Below are 12,511 nucleotides of genomic sequence, written 5' to 3'. Positions count from 1 at the left end.
TCCAAATAAACCACATTGACTGGCTCCCTCTTGTCAACTCTACTAGTTACATCTTCATAGAACTCCAACAGATTGTCAGGCACGCTTTCCCCTTCATAAATCCATGCTGACTCTGTCTGATCCTGAAACTGCTTTCTAAATGCTCCACTAAAGTCCTTGATAATGGATCTGAGAATTTTCCTCACTACTGATATTAGGCAATCTGGTCTATAATTCCCTGTTTTCTCTCTACCTCCACTTTTGAATATTGGAGTTACATTAGCTGCTCTCCAATCTACAGAGGCCATTCTAGAGTCTGTAGAATTCTGGAAGATGACCGCCAATGCATCCACTATTTCCAGAGCCACTTCTTTAAGTACTCTGGGATGTAGAATGTCAGGCCCTGGGGATTTATTGGCCTTCAATCCCAATGATTTTCCCAGCACCATTTCTATACTAATATTGATCTCCCTCAATTCTTCCCTCTCACTAACTCTTGCATTCTCCAATATTTCTGGTATCTGATTTGTGTCCTCTTTTGTGAAGACAGTGCCAAAGTATGTATTCAGTTGCTCAGTCATTTGTTTGTCCCCTATTATATATTCCCCCATTTATGTCTGTAGGGGACCTACATTTGTCTTCACCAATCTCTTCCTCATCACATACCTATAGAAACTTCTGGTGTCAGTCTTTATGTTCCCTGAAAGCTTGCTTACGTACTGTATTTTCCCCTTCTTAATCAATCCCTTGGTCTTTCTTTGCTGAATTCTAAACTGCTCCCAATCATCAGACATATTATTTTTCTTGTCCAATCTGTATGCTTCTTCCTTGGATCGGATACAATCTCTAATTTCCTTTGTAAGCCATGGATTAGCCTCTTACCCATTTTGCTTTTGTGCGAGACAGGAATAAACAGTTGTAGCAGTTCTCCCATGTGTTCCATGAATATTTGCCATTGCCTATCCAGTGTCATCCCTTTAAGTAACTCTCCCCAATCTATCAAGGCCAACTCATGCCGCATATATTCAGAGTTTCCTTTATTAAGATTCAGCACCCTTGTCTCTGAATGAACTACCTCACTCTCCAACTTGATAAAAAGAACTCTATCATGTTATGGTCGCTCTTCCCCAAGGGGTGTCACACAGCTAGATTGGCAATGATTCCCTTTTCTTTACACAGTACTCAGTCTAAGATGGCCTGCTCTATAGTTGGTTCCTCCACATATTGGTCAAAAAAACCATCCTATATACACTCTAGGAATTTCTCCTCCACAGCATTGTAGCTAATTTGATTTGCCCAATCTATGTGCAGATTAAAATCACCCATGATCACCAATATTCCCTTATCACAGGCACATCTAATTTGCTGTTTAATGCCATTCCTAACATCACTGCTGCAGTTTGGCAGTCTATATATGACACCCACAAATGTTTTTTGCCCCTTGATATTTCTCAACTCTACCCATATAGACTCCACATTGTCAGAGCTAATATCCTTTCTCATTATTGTGTTAATTTCCTCTTTAAACAATAATGTCACTGCACCACCTTTTCTTTTTTGCCTGTCCTTCCTAAATACTGAATACCCTGGGACATTCAGTTCCCATCCCTGGTCACCCTGCAGCCAAGTCTCCATAATCCCAATTATATCGTACCCATTTATATCTATCTGCATGATTGGTTCATCGACTTTATTGCAGATGCTCTACACATTAAGGCATAAAGCCTTTAAACTTGGCTTTTTAACATTATTTGTTTCTCCGTTATTTTTCTCAATAGCCATTTTTGAATTTTGTCCTTGGTTTTTCTATCACTTTTCTTACTCTCTTTTCTATCCTTTATTTTTGTCCTTGGTCCGTCCTTCTCTGACTCCTTACATAGGTTCCCATCCCCCTGGCATATTAGTTTAAACCCAAAATCATAAGGGGCATAGATAGGTGAATAGCCACGTCTTTTTCCTGGGGTGGGGGAGTCCATAACTAGATGACATATGTTTAAGGTGAGAGGGGAAAGATTTAAAAAGGACTTGAAGGGTAACTTTTTCATGCAGAGAGTGGGGTGTGTATGGAATGAGCTGCCTGTTGGAGGCTGGTAAAATTATAACATTTAAAAAGGCATCTGGATGTGTATATGAACAGAAAGGGTTTAGGGGGATATGGGCCAAATGCTGGCAAATGGGACTGGACCAGTTTAGGATATCTGTTTGGCCTGGACGAGTTGGACCGAAAGGTCTGTTGTTGTGCTGTATAACTCTGGTTCTACCTGGCTGTATGTGGAGGATATGGTTGTATGGGGAGGATATGGCTTTGTGGGGAGGATCTGGTTATATGGGGAGGATTTGGTTGAATGGAGAAGATGTGGCTGTATGGGGAGGATATGTTTGTTTGGGGTGGATGTAGCTGAATGTAGTGGATATGGTTGTATGGGGAGGTTATGGCTGAATGAGGAAGATATGGTTTTATGGGGTGGATGTGCTGTAAGGGGAGGACATGGCTAAATGGGACAATGTGTGTTTATGGGATGTTTAAAGCTTTGTTTATCCTTGACAAAGTTCCAAACTGAATCATTTCCAAACAGTTAACAAAAATTAGATCTACTGTTGGGTGTTTAACAATTGCACCATTCACTGTGAAAAATTACTTTTACAAGAAATGTGGGAAATTGGACTATAATTCCACATGATGCTGACTTCTCTTCAACTTCACTGCCTCCGTCTGTTTCTGGCTCCAATGGTTTGGTTGATTGTGTTTATTCCTACATCTCCAATCCTTCAGCCTGCCAGGCTGGAAGATGGGTTTTGATTTTGTCCACTGCTCAACGATGACGGCAGAGGCAGGAGAGGCTGAGAGCTCGAGAATGAAAGGCAGCCTGCAGCAATACAGGAGGGAATCTAAGGACGAAGCCCCACAGGAATTCAGTGTCCTGACTCGAGTTTAGGGTCTGGAGAATCTCTATCCTATTGAGCCAGAGAATCACTGGTACAGAAGCAGACATTGGACAACTGGTTGTTATTAATCAAAATGAGGCTGCGATAGGGTTACAGTTAGGGTTATGCTCCAATTATGCCCATAACTGCTGGCAGACCAAAGGAAGTGTGGCAATGGTAAAAGCAACCATACTGCCGCTGCTCTTTTTAAGTTGGTAATGCCATTTTCACTAACAGTCAGGGCACTGCTGGCATGATAATCAACTTCAACACCAATGCCAATGTAGCACTCTTTCAGCAATACCCCGATGCCAATTCTGATTATTCTAGGGTGGCACAATAGCTCAGTGGTTGTTGCTGCTGCCTCAAGTGCCAGGGAGCCGGGTTTGATTCCAGCCTTGGGTGACATCCAAAGATGCGCAGGTTAGGTGGTTAGACCATGCTAAATTGCCCGTAGTATCCAGGGATGTGCAGACTAGGTAGCTAGCCATGGGAAATGCAGGGTTACGGGGATACGGTAGGGAGGTGGGTTTCGGCGGAATGCTGTTTGGTGGGTTGGTATGGACTCGATGGGCCTAATGGCCTGCTTCCACATTGTCATGATTCTATGTTAACACAATGAAATCCTGACCTTGAGCTTGAACCCATAAGCTTCTATTTGATAAGAAATGTTAACACACTAACCTCTAGATGAGCTGTGATGTGGCTAAACTTTAACTTTCAAATGAGATGGTCTGTGAATAACTGTAAAAGTTACATGCATATAAAATATTGCAAACCTTTATTGTTAATAATGCTAACATTTTCAATTGCAACTTTATCATATCTAGCAATTATTTGACGCGCATCAGCTACAGAAGTATAGTTTAAAGAGACAATATCGCTTTTTCTAAGTGGAGCGACAAGGCGGAATTTAAATCTGTCTGTAGTGGTTTCAGCGCGTAGCAGATAACGTAGTTTTGTTGGTTTGGATGACACCCACCAAATAGCCACTCTTAAATCCACCAACTTCACCTACACTAAATTGCATCATTTCCTATTGCTCAGGAAGAGGGAATCATTCCTCAACTGGATCATCCCACCTTATGACAGGCTGAGGCATGCATTTCACCCCATGTAAGTTTAGCTTCTGTTTTGGGTTGAGGGATGTGGTGGTGGCGGGGGAGTACATGTGGCTCAGATGTGGAGGACAGGGAGAGAAATTTAGTCTAAAACTCTGTCTTTAAAATAAATGACCAGGCAGGCCCCAATACCAGGGCAGGAGATAGGACTAGGTGTCTCATACCTTAATGATGGTCTATTCATGTCCTTGAACCACCTCACACTTCATTCTGCCTGCTACTGAAGATGGTGAGCACTTTCCATCATTGCCTTGGCGAGACCAGGAGTTCTCATTTGCAGAATACTGCGCTGGATCAATATGGAGCTCCATGGCTTGGTGGGGGTGGGGAAGCAGGAAGTAATTATACTGTTTTCACTGCACACCGACCAATCATAAAATACAAGTGATGTTGCTGGGGCAGTGGTATTGGTGAAGGGGGTGGGGTGACAATGTTAAAAGTTACAATGTCGTCAGAAGACTTCTTGTCAAAACTTTTCATCTTGTTCTCATCAGGACAATTTTCAAGAAATATCAAGTCAAGGGGAAAACCAAAATTTATACTGCATCAGGAGACAGTGCTGATTGGTTGGCAAGTGGTTCTGATTGCCATGGTGAATGCACCATGCAGTAGCCTTTATAGCAGCAACATGAGTGTTATTCGCTACTAAAAGGGTGCTGATGTAAAGTTTAAAAAGACCTTCTGCCTATCCCACAAATAAGTAATGTGGTCTATCAATTGCAGTGCCAGTGTGATGCCAGATATGTAGGCCATACATCACAAAGACTGGTGGGATCATATCTAACATCATATTCCTTTGCAACTTTGTTATAAGAAAGGTACTGACTCTACTAATCCATGCTTATAACATACTTAATGCAATATCCAACATTGGATGGGATTCTGCAATTTGACAACCATTTTCTGGATAATGTGTGAAGAATTACACTGAAAGCCAACTGAGTTGGGCTCACAGTGTGGTACACTTGCATGTACGTATTAATACACAGGGCCATGCATTTTGCAGACAGGAAAAAACATATACACACACTGCACCTGTTTTAACTGAACAAAATAGTTAACAGGCATTTGCTGGTCCATTTCTTAAGATAATGCCCTGAGCAGAGTCAACCTGCTTGGTTTAAAATTTAAACAAAGCCTGTCAATGAACTGTCAATCATCAACGATTGGTGCATTTTCCATGGCATTTTCTTTTGGAATCACCGTCCACTTGTCAAACAATTAGCATTCTCCTCTCGTGGAATTATTATTGGTTTTGTCCTTGAACTGATACTCTTGCAAATTGTCCTGATTAGTACAAAGTACTAGGCTCTGACAAAATGTCACAGAGATGTCATGCTGTGTGCTACCAAAGCTACAATACCTTGTTGCATTGACTGTACGGGAACAGGAATTAGGTCAATAATTAATGCACTTCAGTGCCAGACTCTGAAGGTGGACATCCAAGTGAGTCAACCAGAGACATCGTGCAGCAAAAGTAATTAGCGTGTCAGCTAGAAAATAACACCAGAAGGTGGCTGATCTCTGAATACTTTTACCTTGTGAAATAATTGAATAATGTGGGAAAGAAGGTGTCTAGACTGATTCCTTTGTCTAGACACAAAACAGAAAATGAGTATATACAGGTATTGTCTCTTTAAAGGTGAAACAGTGTAAGTTGCATACATATCATTACAGGAAGGCAGTCAGAGAAACATTCATTTGGCAGACTTTCTAGTTCCATTCTTTCAATACTTTAAAAAAAAAATAATTTAATAATCAATACTAATGTTCATCCTCCAGTGTCAATGCAACACATTCACTTATTGAACTAGAGCGACGTCACACAGAATCCAGATACATTAGCTCTCTTTATTAATAGCATCCACAAGCCTTTGAAAAACAATACCAGAAATAGTCAATTACACAGAAAATTCCACCAGTATCTGGGGTAATATTTATAGCAGGGCATTAGTACTCAAATGAATGGACTCAAACCAAATAGATCAGCCCTTTTCTCTAGACTTAGACTTGTTATATTTCTGGCTCTTTCCTCTTGAGTTTAGATTTCTAGCCTTATTTCCAACATTGTAGCCACATTATTTGCCCCTACAAACTCTCATTTCATCTGGAGGCTGGCTGTACACTCGTTCAAATGAGAATAATTTTGCCAAAAATCACCTAAATTGCCTAAAATTGGAGAAATCACGAGTTACAGCTGCTGCTTGCAAGTTTGACCATTGATACAAGTGATTAACCACTTAATTTTTGTGTTTGGATTTTGTTTCCAATCACAAGCCTCAATCTTGCAACAACACATTTTAATTTAAGCGCATCTTGTCTGTTTTGGCTTTATCAGTTCTGCAACAGCATGGGGTATAAGCAGAGTGAAGTTCTTTTTCACCGTTCTATTGAACACTCCCAGATTAGCTACAGCAATCAGAAAGTGCAGAATAACGTCCTTGTTACTCTTTGGAAACCATGCCGCTTCTCGGCAAAAAGATTCCTCTCCCCATTTAATGGTTCCAATTCCTTATCCCTACAACCTCTCTGAGTAACAGCATCAGGTTAGAGGATGATTAGTGTGAAATTGTGAGCAATATTGCCTTGTGGATTCATATCACAAGGAATGGTTTGACACTACAAGAACTCCTTTCATTTAGGGGTGATTTTATAATCTATTGCACCCTTGTGCATTTGACCTTGGAATGTAAAATTGGGCAGGGACCCAATAAGCTGAAAAGTTTTGTAACCTAATTCAGACTGACTGGTATAAGATGGTGTTTTCGATAAAGTTGTGAAGGTGTCATCCATTTCCTTGCTGTTTCATGATATGAATTTAACGGTGGTTGTTATCAAATGCATTGTTTAAATTTTGAACTTCACTTTGTAGCAAGCGCTCCTGCTATATTATTCAGGCCTCACATGCACTTTTCAAACTGCAAAACCTCTGCATAACAAAATCAAACCTGAAACTGACTGAGACTTCTTAATGCTAGAGGCGCTTTCCCAATAGTTGCACATAGTTTGCTTATGTGTTTCAGAGATAAAGCATAAAGCCTTTTGTGAACTTCAGTAATCTACAAATGTAGGAGCGTTGGATCAGGAACAGGCCATACAATTACTTGATCCTGTTCTATCAGTCAATTAGTTCATGGCTTATCTGTGTCTTAACTGCATTGCTTTGATTTCACTATCGCTTAATGCCCTGAACCCAAACAATTTTGAAAATTTGAATTGCTTTTAATAACAGCTTTTTAGTCTATGGGGCTCCAGATTCCCACTATACCAGTAAACAAGTTTAAGGATTGCAGTGTCTTTAATTTTTAAAAGATTTCTGACAAACTGCATCCATGAAAATATCACCCCTAGCGAGGGAACTGACCATCGATAAATAATGTAGGCTGCAAGGTTAGACTTTTCAAAGGCTCGTATTCTGTAAGTCTACTGCCTTAGAGGCTACAATTCCTTCTTTATATAAACCTCATTCATCTTGAAAATAAATAAATAATCAGAGCACCACTGAGGTAATACTGAACTACGACTGATGTTCAGATTCACTGGGCACAAGTCTGTTCAGAAACACTACACTGGAACAATATTTACATAATCTCTAACATGCCAAGCAATTTATCTTTACCATCCAGGATGTGGAAGGTACAATAAAAACATGGATGTATCTGCTGAAATAATTCTGGTGTCTTAGGCAACAAGGCCATTAATAGGCAGAGGGAAAAATGTGAAATGTTGAGTGTTAGCAGTCAGAAAGCAATTTTCTCCCCTCTCAGAATCCCTTCCTGAATTGGAATTAGAGCAAATTTCTTTCAGCTGACTGGTACGTCTCCGTTCCCTAACTGTGGCGTCTACAGCAGAAACCAATTTCCAATGACTGTGTATGGAAGATTCCGCTTCAAGTGACCGTGCCTTACCAAAGGCCTGTCATACCCACAACCAGCAATCACAGGAGACCACTTATCACTTGGCGCCTATTACTAGGAGTTGTCAGGTCAGCCCCTGGTAATACTGCTGTTTGCCTCATTAGATCCCACAGGCTCTGAGGAACATCTGATCTGGTGCGCACACAACTACTAATGATCTCACAGGATACTTCCCAATATTCCTTACTTTGGGCATGTAGTATTTGCAGTAACATGGCAGCCATGTGACTTTAATGAAGATGCCTTATATTTTGTCTCCCCAGTCCATAACAGAAGATCTGTTTGATTCATCATGGAAGTGGAGTTAAGTCGGAATGGATAATATTTCTGCAATACTTATTGGAAATGCCCAAAATCAGGAGTGGATTACTATACAGGCTTTAATTCCTATGACCCCAGCACCCGACATGCCCAATGATCAATCATGACAGATTAAGCACAGCTACAGTCAGATTGTTCCTGTTAGTATCTATACTGTTTATGGATAATTTCTGCATTGGATTATTTGACACCAACAAGTATCAGCTGATACTTAAAAATATGTTATTTACAAAACCCTTCCTGAAGCGTAAGGAACCACATTGTTTTCATTTGGTCATGCCCATTCTTCAGGTTGTTGGAGACAGTTTCACATAGTTTAGCAGTCAGGAAATTATGTTGGCCTCAAGATGCAGTCTGCAAGCAGGAATCTGGCAGCCCAGTCAATCCTGGCTTTCCATAGCATCGTGGCCTGGATTTAAGTTGGGCACAAAACTGGAAAAGGAAAGATACATGTCAAAACATAATGGAAAAATGAGGAGTAGGTATCACATGGTGTTAACCAGAAACTGACAACATCCTGTCAAACTGCACCTTTCCAGAACTATCCAAGAGGATACTAGATCCCAGATGTTCACTAAGCATACATATCAACTCTTTTCACTGTATTTATTAGAATCACTGTGTAGAAGCAGGTCATTCAGCTCATCAAGTGAAAAGCATCCCATTCAGACTCACCCTCCTACCCTATATCTGCATTGCCCATAACAAACACACCTAGCTTGCACATCCTTGGACACTACACAGCAATTTAGTATGGCCCATCCACCTAACCTGGGAGGAACTGGAGCACCCGGAGGAAACCCACGCAGGAATGGGGAGAACATGCAAACTCCACACAGTCTCCTGTAGCTGGAACTGAACCCAGGTCCCTGACGCTGTGAGGCAGCAGTGCTAACCACTCAGTCACCCAGCCTGAAGGGTTGTTTAGCCTGGGGGATGGTTAGGTCAGCTGTAATGAGAAAGAAGCCCATGATCCTCTGGGATATGATCATTTGCATTCATTCGTTTCTGTGGCCTACTCACATTCAGCTTCACTGTGGCCTCCAGTCACACATGATCCTGGCCAAGCTGGGTTTCAGCCCTTATCTGTTTTGGTTTAGTGGTTGCACACTTCCCTCTGAGTTAGAGGTCATGTATTAAAGCTCCTTGTCAGAGATCTGAACTTGTAGCCAATCTGTTTTCAGTATGGAACATATGGAGTGATGCATCAACAGCTTTGCCAATGAGAAAATAAGAGGAAACCCTAACTGCTCACTCTCTATCATGACAAGTGAAAACAAGCAGAAGAGATGTCCTGACAAACATTTAACCTTCAACTAACACAACTTAAAAATACTCCAGAATATCTGGTCATTTACTCCTTTTTACTTGGAGGCCTTATTATCCACATATTATCTAAAAGGTTTCTCTTTGTTGTGACTGAACTTCATTGGTAATAATGTATTTTGGCAGAAGATGATGATGATAAGAAATGGAAGCAGGAAAAGGCCATTTACAGAAAATGCTGGAGAAACTCATCCAGTCTGGCAGTGTCTGAGGAGAGAGAACCAGAGAGCTGAATCTCGGTTTTTTACTCGGCAAAGTCTGGGATATGTCGAGTTTTTTGGAGGGATTCCTACTGCGAGACCCTAACTTCACTTTGCCCCACCCTGTAATCTTTGACTCCAGTTACATCAACAACCTACATGTGAGAGGTGCTATATAAGTACAAATCTGTCCTTTTTTTGCACTCTGGCTCTAAGACAGTGTAATTAAGAGGAAGGTTATTTTTCCTTAGCTAACAAGTGAGAGGGCCACATTACAGAAAAAAACAGAAGTAATGCTTTCTTCTTGTTTCCTGTGGGGAAATCCCTGATTTGCATTCAGCAGAAACCAGATTACCATCAAGAGATGACGGAAGGTGCAAGCATTTTATGACATAAGGGCATTCTGCTTGCAATCTTCACCAAAATATGGCTACAATTGTGGCCATAAAGAAGACATTTGAGAGTAGCACTGCTCAAGCAACTATATTTGGTAAAAATGTTATCTTCAAAGCTTAGTTTTTCTCTTTCTCAGCTGCACTGCACTTTTTTTGATATGCACCATTCTCCAGGTCATGCTCTGAGCAACTGGACAACAAACAGGGAAAAAAATAAATTCTCAATTACCATCCATGGGATCAAGAGGGATTCTCATCTCTCCTGACCGTACAAAACTAATCCTGGTCAATAGGTGTTATAAGGTAATAGCACAAGAAGAAAGATCCCTGCAGCTAAATCAGCTGTTGTAGTTTTAACCACATATCTTGTAGTAAATTTTCAATAACTTTGCATATTGCACAATAAACTGACCAGATGTTGGATGATGCTTGTAGTGATTGTAACAAGGTCAGCTAAGGCAGCATGGTGGCTTAGTAGTTAGCACAGCTACCTCACAGCGCCAGGGACCCAGGTTCAATTCCAACTATCAGCGTGGAGTTTGCATGTTCTCCCCATATCTACATGGGTTTCCTCCCACAGTCCAAAGATGTTCAAGTTAGGTGGATTGGCTATAGTAAATTGCTCCATAGTGTCCAGGGATGTGTAGGTCAGGTGGATTAGCCACAGGAAATATAGGGTTACAGGGTAAGGGGATGGATCTGGGTGGGATGCTTTTTGGAGGGTCGGTTTGGACTGAATAGCCTGTTTCCACACTGCCAGGATTCTATTCTAGGTGGACCTCATAGAATATAAGTTCCCTGATTGGACCAGATTAGCAGCTCCAATTAGGGAGCTCTGGCTGACAGATTCAAACAGGAGTCTCAGACAACCTTACGCTCTGAGGGAGCTCAGTCAGTGTCAAGGAATATCCATGTGTAAATCAAGGATGGCGTGGTGATGGGATACTGGTCTCTGTGGAGTTATTTCATTGCTAATGTTTGTTCTTTCATTGAGTCTTCCCTCCCACCAAACCAAGATCCACAGGTGACTATCCCCCTGATTTCAATTGTGTGGGTTGTAGTGGCCAGGCTTGGAATAATATTGGTAGAGGAGACTATTTGCTTGTCTCATTCAGAATCATATAGAGTGTGGAGAAGCAGCAAGAGAGTGCAAAGGAAGGACATTCATCATACAGCTTATAGATTTGAAGAAAGAGAAATAGTATTACCTTTTAAAATGTAGTCTGTCAGTAAAACTGGTACCTTCTCACTGTCCTCCTTCATGGCCAGAAGGACTGAGGGGAAAAAGATCATTAGATTAGTGACTTCAAACAGTAAACTTGCTGGTGCATGTCAACCACATTTTCCCTGTACCCTTGAAGTTGCGGGCTTAACCAGTAAGAACTGCCAATCCGTCAGCTCCCTGCTCAAGCAATCATAGCTTGGAAGGCACCAAGCAGTGAGTCATGACAGTGTTTTTGCCAACACAGGTTCCTGGCTGGTTATCAGGGCAATAATGACCCTCAAATACAATTGTTCTACCACTATTGCTCTGGCAGAATAGAATTAAGTTAGTGCAGAATGTAGGAATTTAATGGAAGATCTGGGGATTGGATTATTGTGAGGGAGATGGGTATCAGAAACTGGGAAACTTCATACTTTGGTGGAACTTCTGTTTAAAAAGGTGATATGCCTGCTATATTTTCATTCCAGGAATGTAGGAGTGGGATGGTGGTGGGTATGAGGCAATGAGGCTGGCTGTCAGGGGTGAGGAGTTCCCACTTCCACATACTCTGGCATCAGGCCCACTTTGATGAATGTTACAGCCTCGTACACATGCACGTTCACACTTTCACATATTCCCCTGTCTCTTCCATGCCCCAAGCTTTTTTCTGATTCACGTGCCCTCTCTTTGACCACATGTGTCGGACGTACCCACTCTCCTAGTTTCTACTAAGTACAGAATTAGAGGCATTAAAGAACAGAAGATATCAGGGGAGGTGATGTCCTAGTGGTATTATCACTAAGACTATTGATCCAGAAACTCAGCTAATGTTCTGGAGACCTGGTTTGAATCCTGCCACAACAGATGGTGGACTTTGAATTGAAAGAAAATATTCGGAATTAAGATTCTACTGATGACTGTGAAACCATTGACAGTTGTCATGAAAAACTATTTGGCTCACTAAGGTCCTCCAGACAAGGAAATCTGTCATCCTCACCTGGTTAGGCCTATATGTGACTCCAGACTCACAGCAATGTGGTTGACTCTCATGTGCCCTCTGAAATGGCTGAGCAGGCCACTCAGTTGTATCAATCACTACAAAGTCTCAACAAAGAGGTGAAAC

General features: G+C 41.4%; 2 protein-coding genes across 2 annotated transcripts in view; both read right to left on the bottom strand.

The window, feature by feature from the left end:
- The window catches only part of hepacamb (hepatic and glial cell adhesion molecule b), a 361,487-nt gene that overhangs the window by 67,687 nt on the left and 281,289 nt on the right, over nucleotides 1-12,511 (bottom strand). The window lies entirely within an intron of this gene.
- fez1 (fasciculation and elongation protein zeta 1 (zygin I)) overlaps nucleotides 3,759-12,511 on the bottom strand; it is a 96,798-nt gene continuing 88,045 nt past the window's right edge. The window contains exons 8-9 of the mRNA XM_048615339.1: nucleotides 11,393-11,458; nucleotides 3,759-8,695 (exon numbers count right to left, since the gene is read on the bottom strand). Of these exons, the coding sequence (XP_048471296.1) occupies nucleotides 8,679-8,695; nucleotides 11,393-11,458 (83 nt within the window). The 3' untranslated portion in view covers nucleotides 3,759-8,678. The remainder of the gene's footprint in view (nucleotides 8,696-11,392; nucleotides 11,459-12,511) is intronic.

Source organism: Rhincodon typus, chromosome 32 (genome assembly GCF_021869965.1).
Source record: "Rhincodon typus isolate 14 chromosome 32, sRhiTyp1.1, whole genome shotgun sequence".
In the NCBI taxonomy this organism is placed as follows: domain Eukaryota; kingdom Metazoa; phylum Chordata; class Chondrichthyes; order Orectolobiformes; family Rhincodontidae; genus Rhincodon; species Rhincodon typus.
The sequence above is the reverse complement of the archived record's forward strand: the minus strand, read 5'-3'. Positions and strand labels throughout refer to the sequence as shown.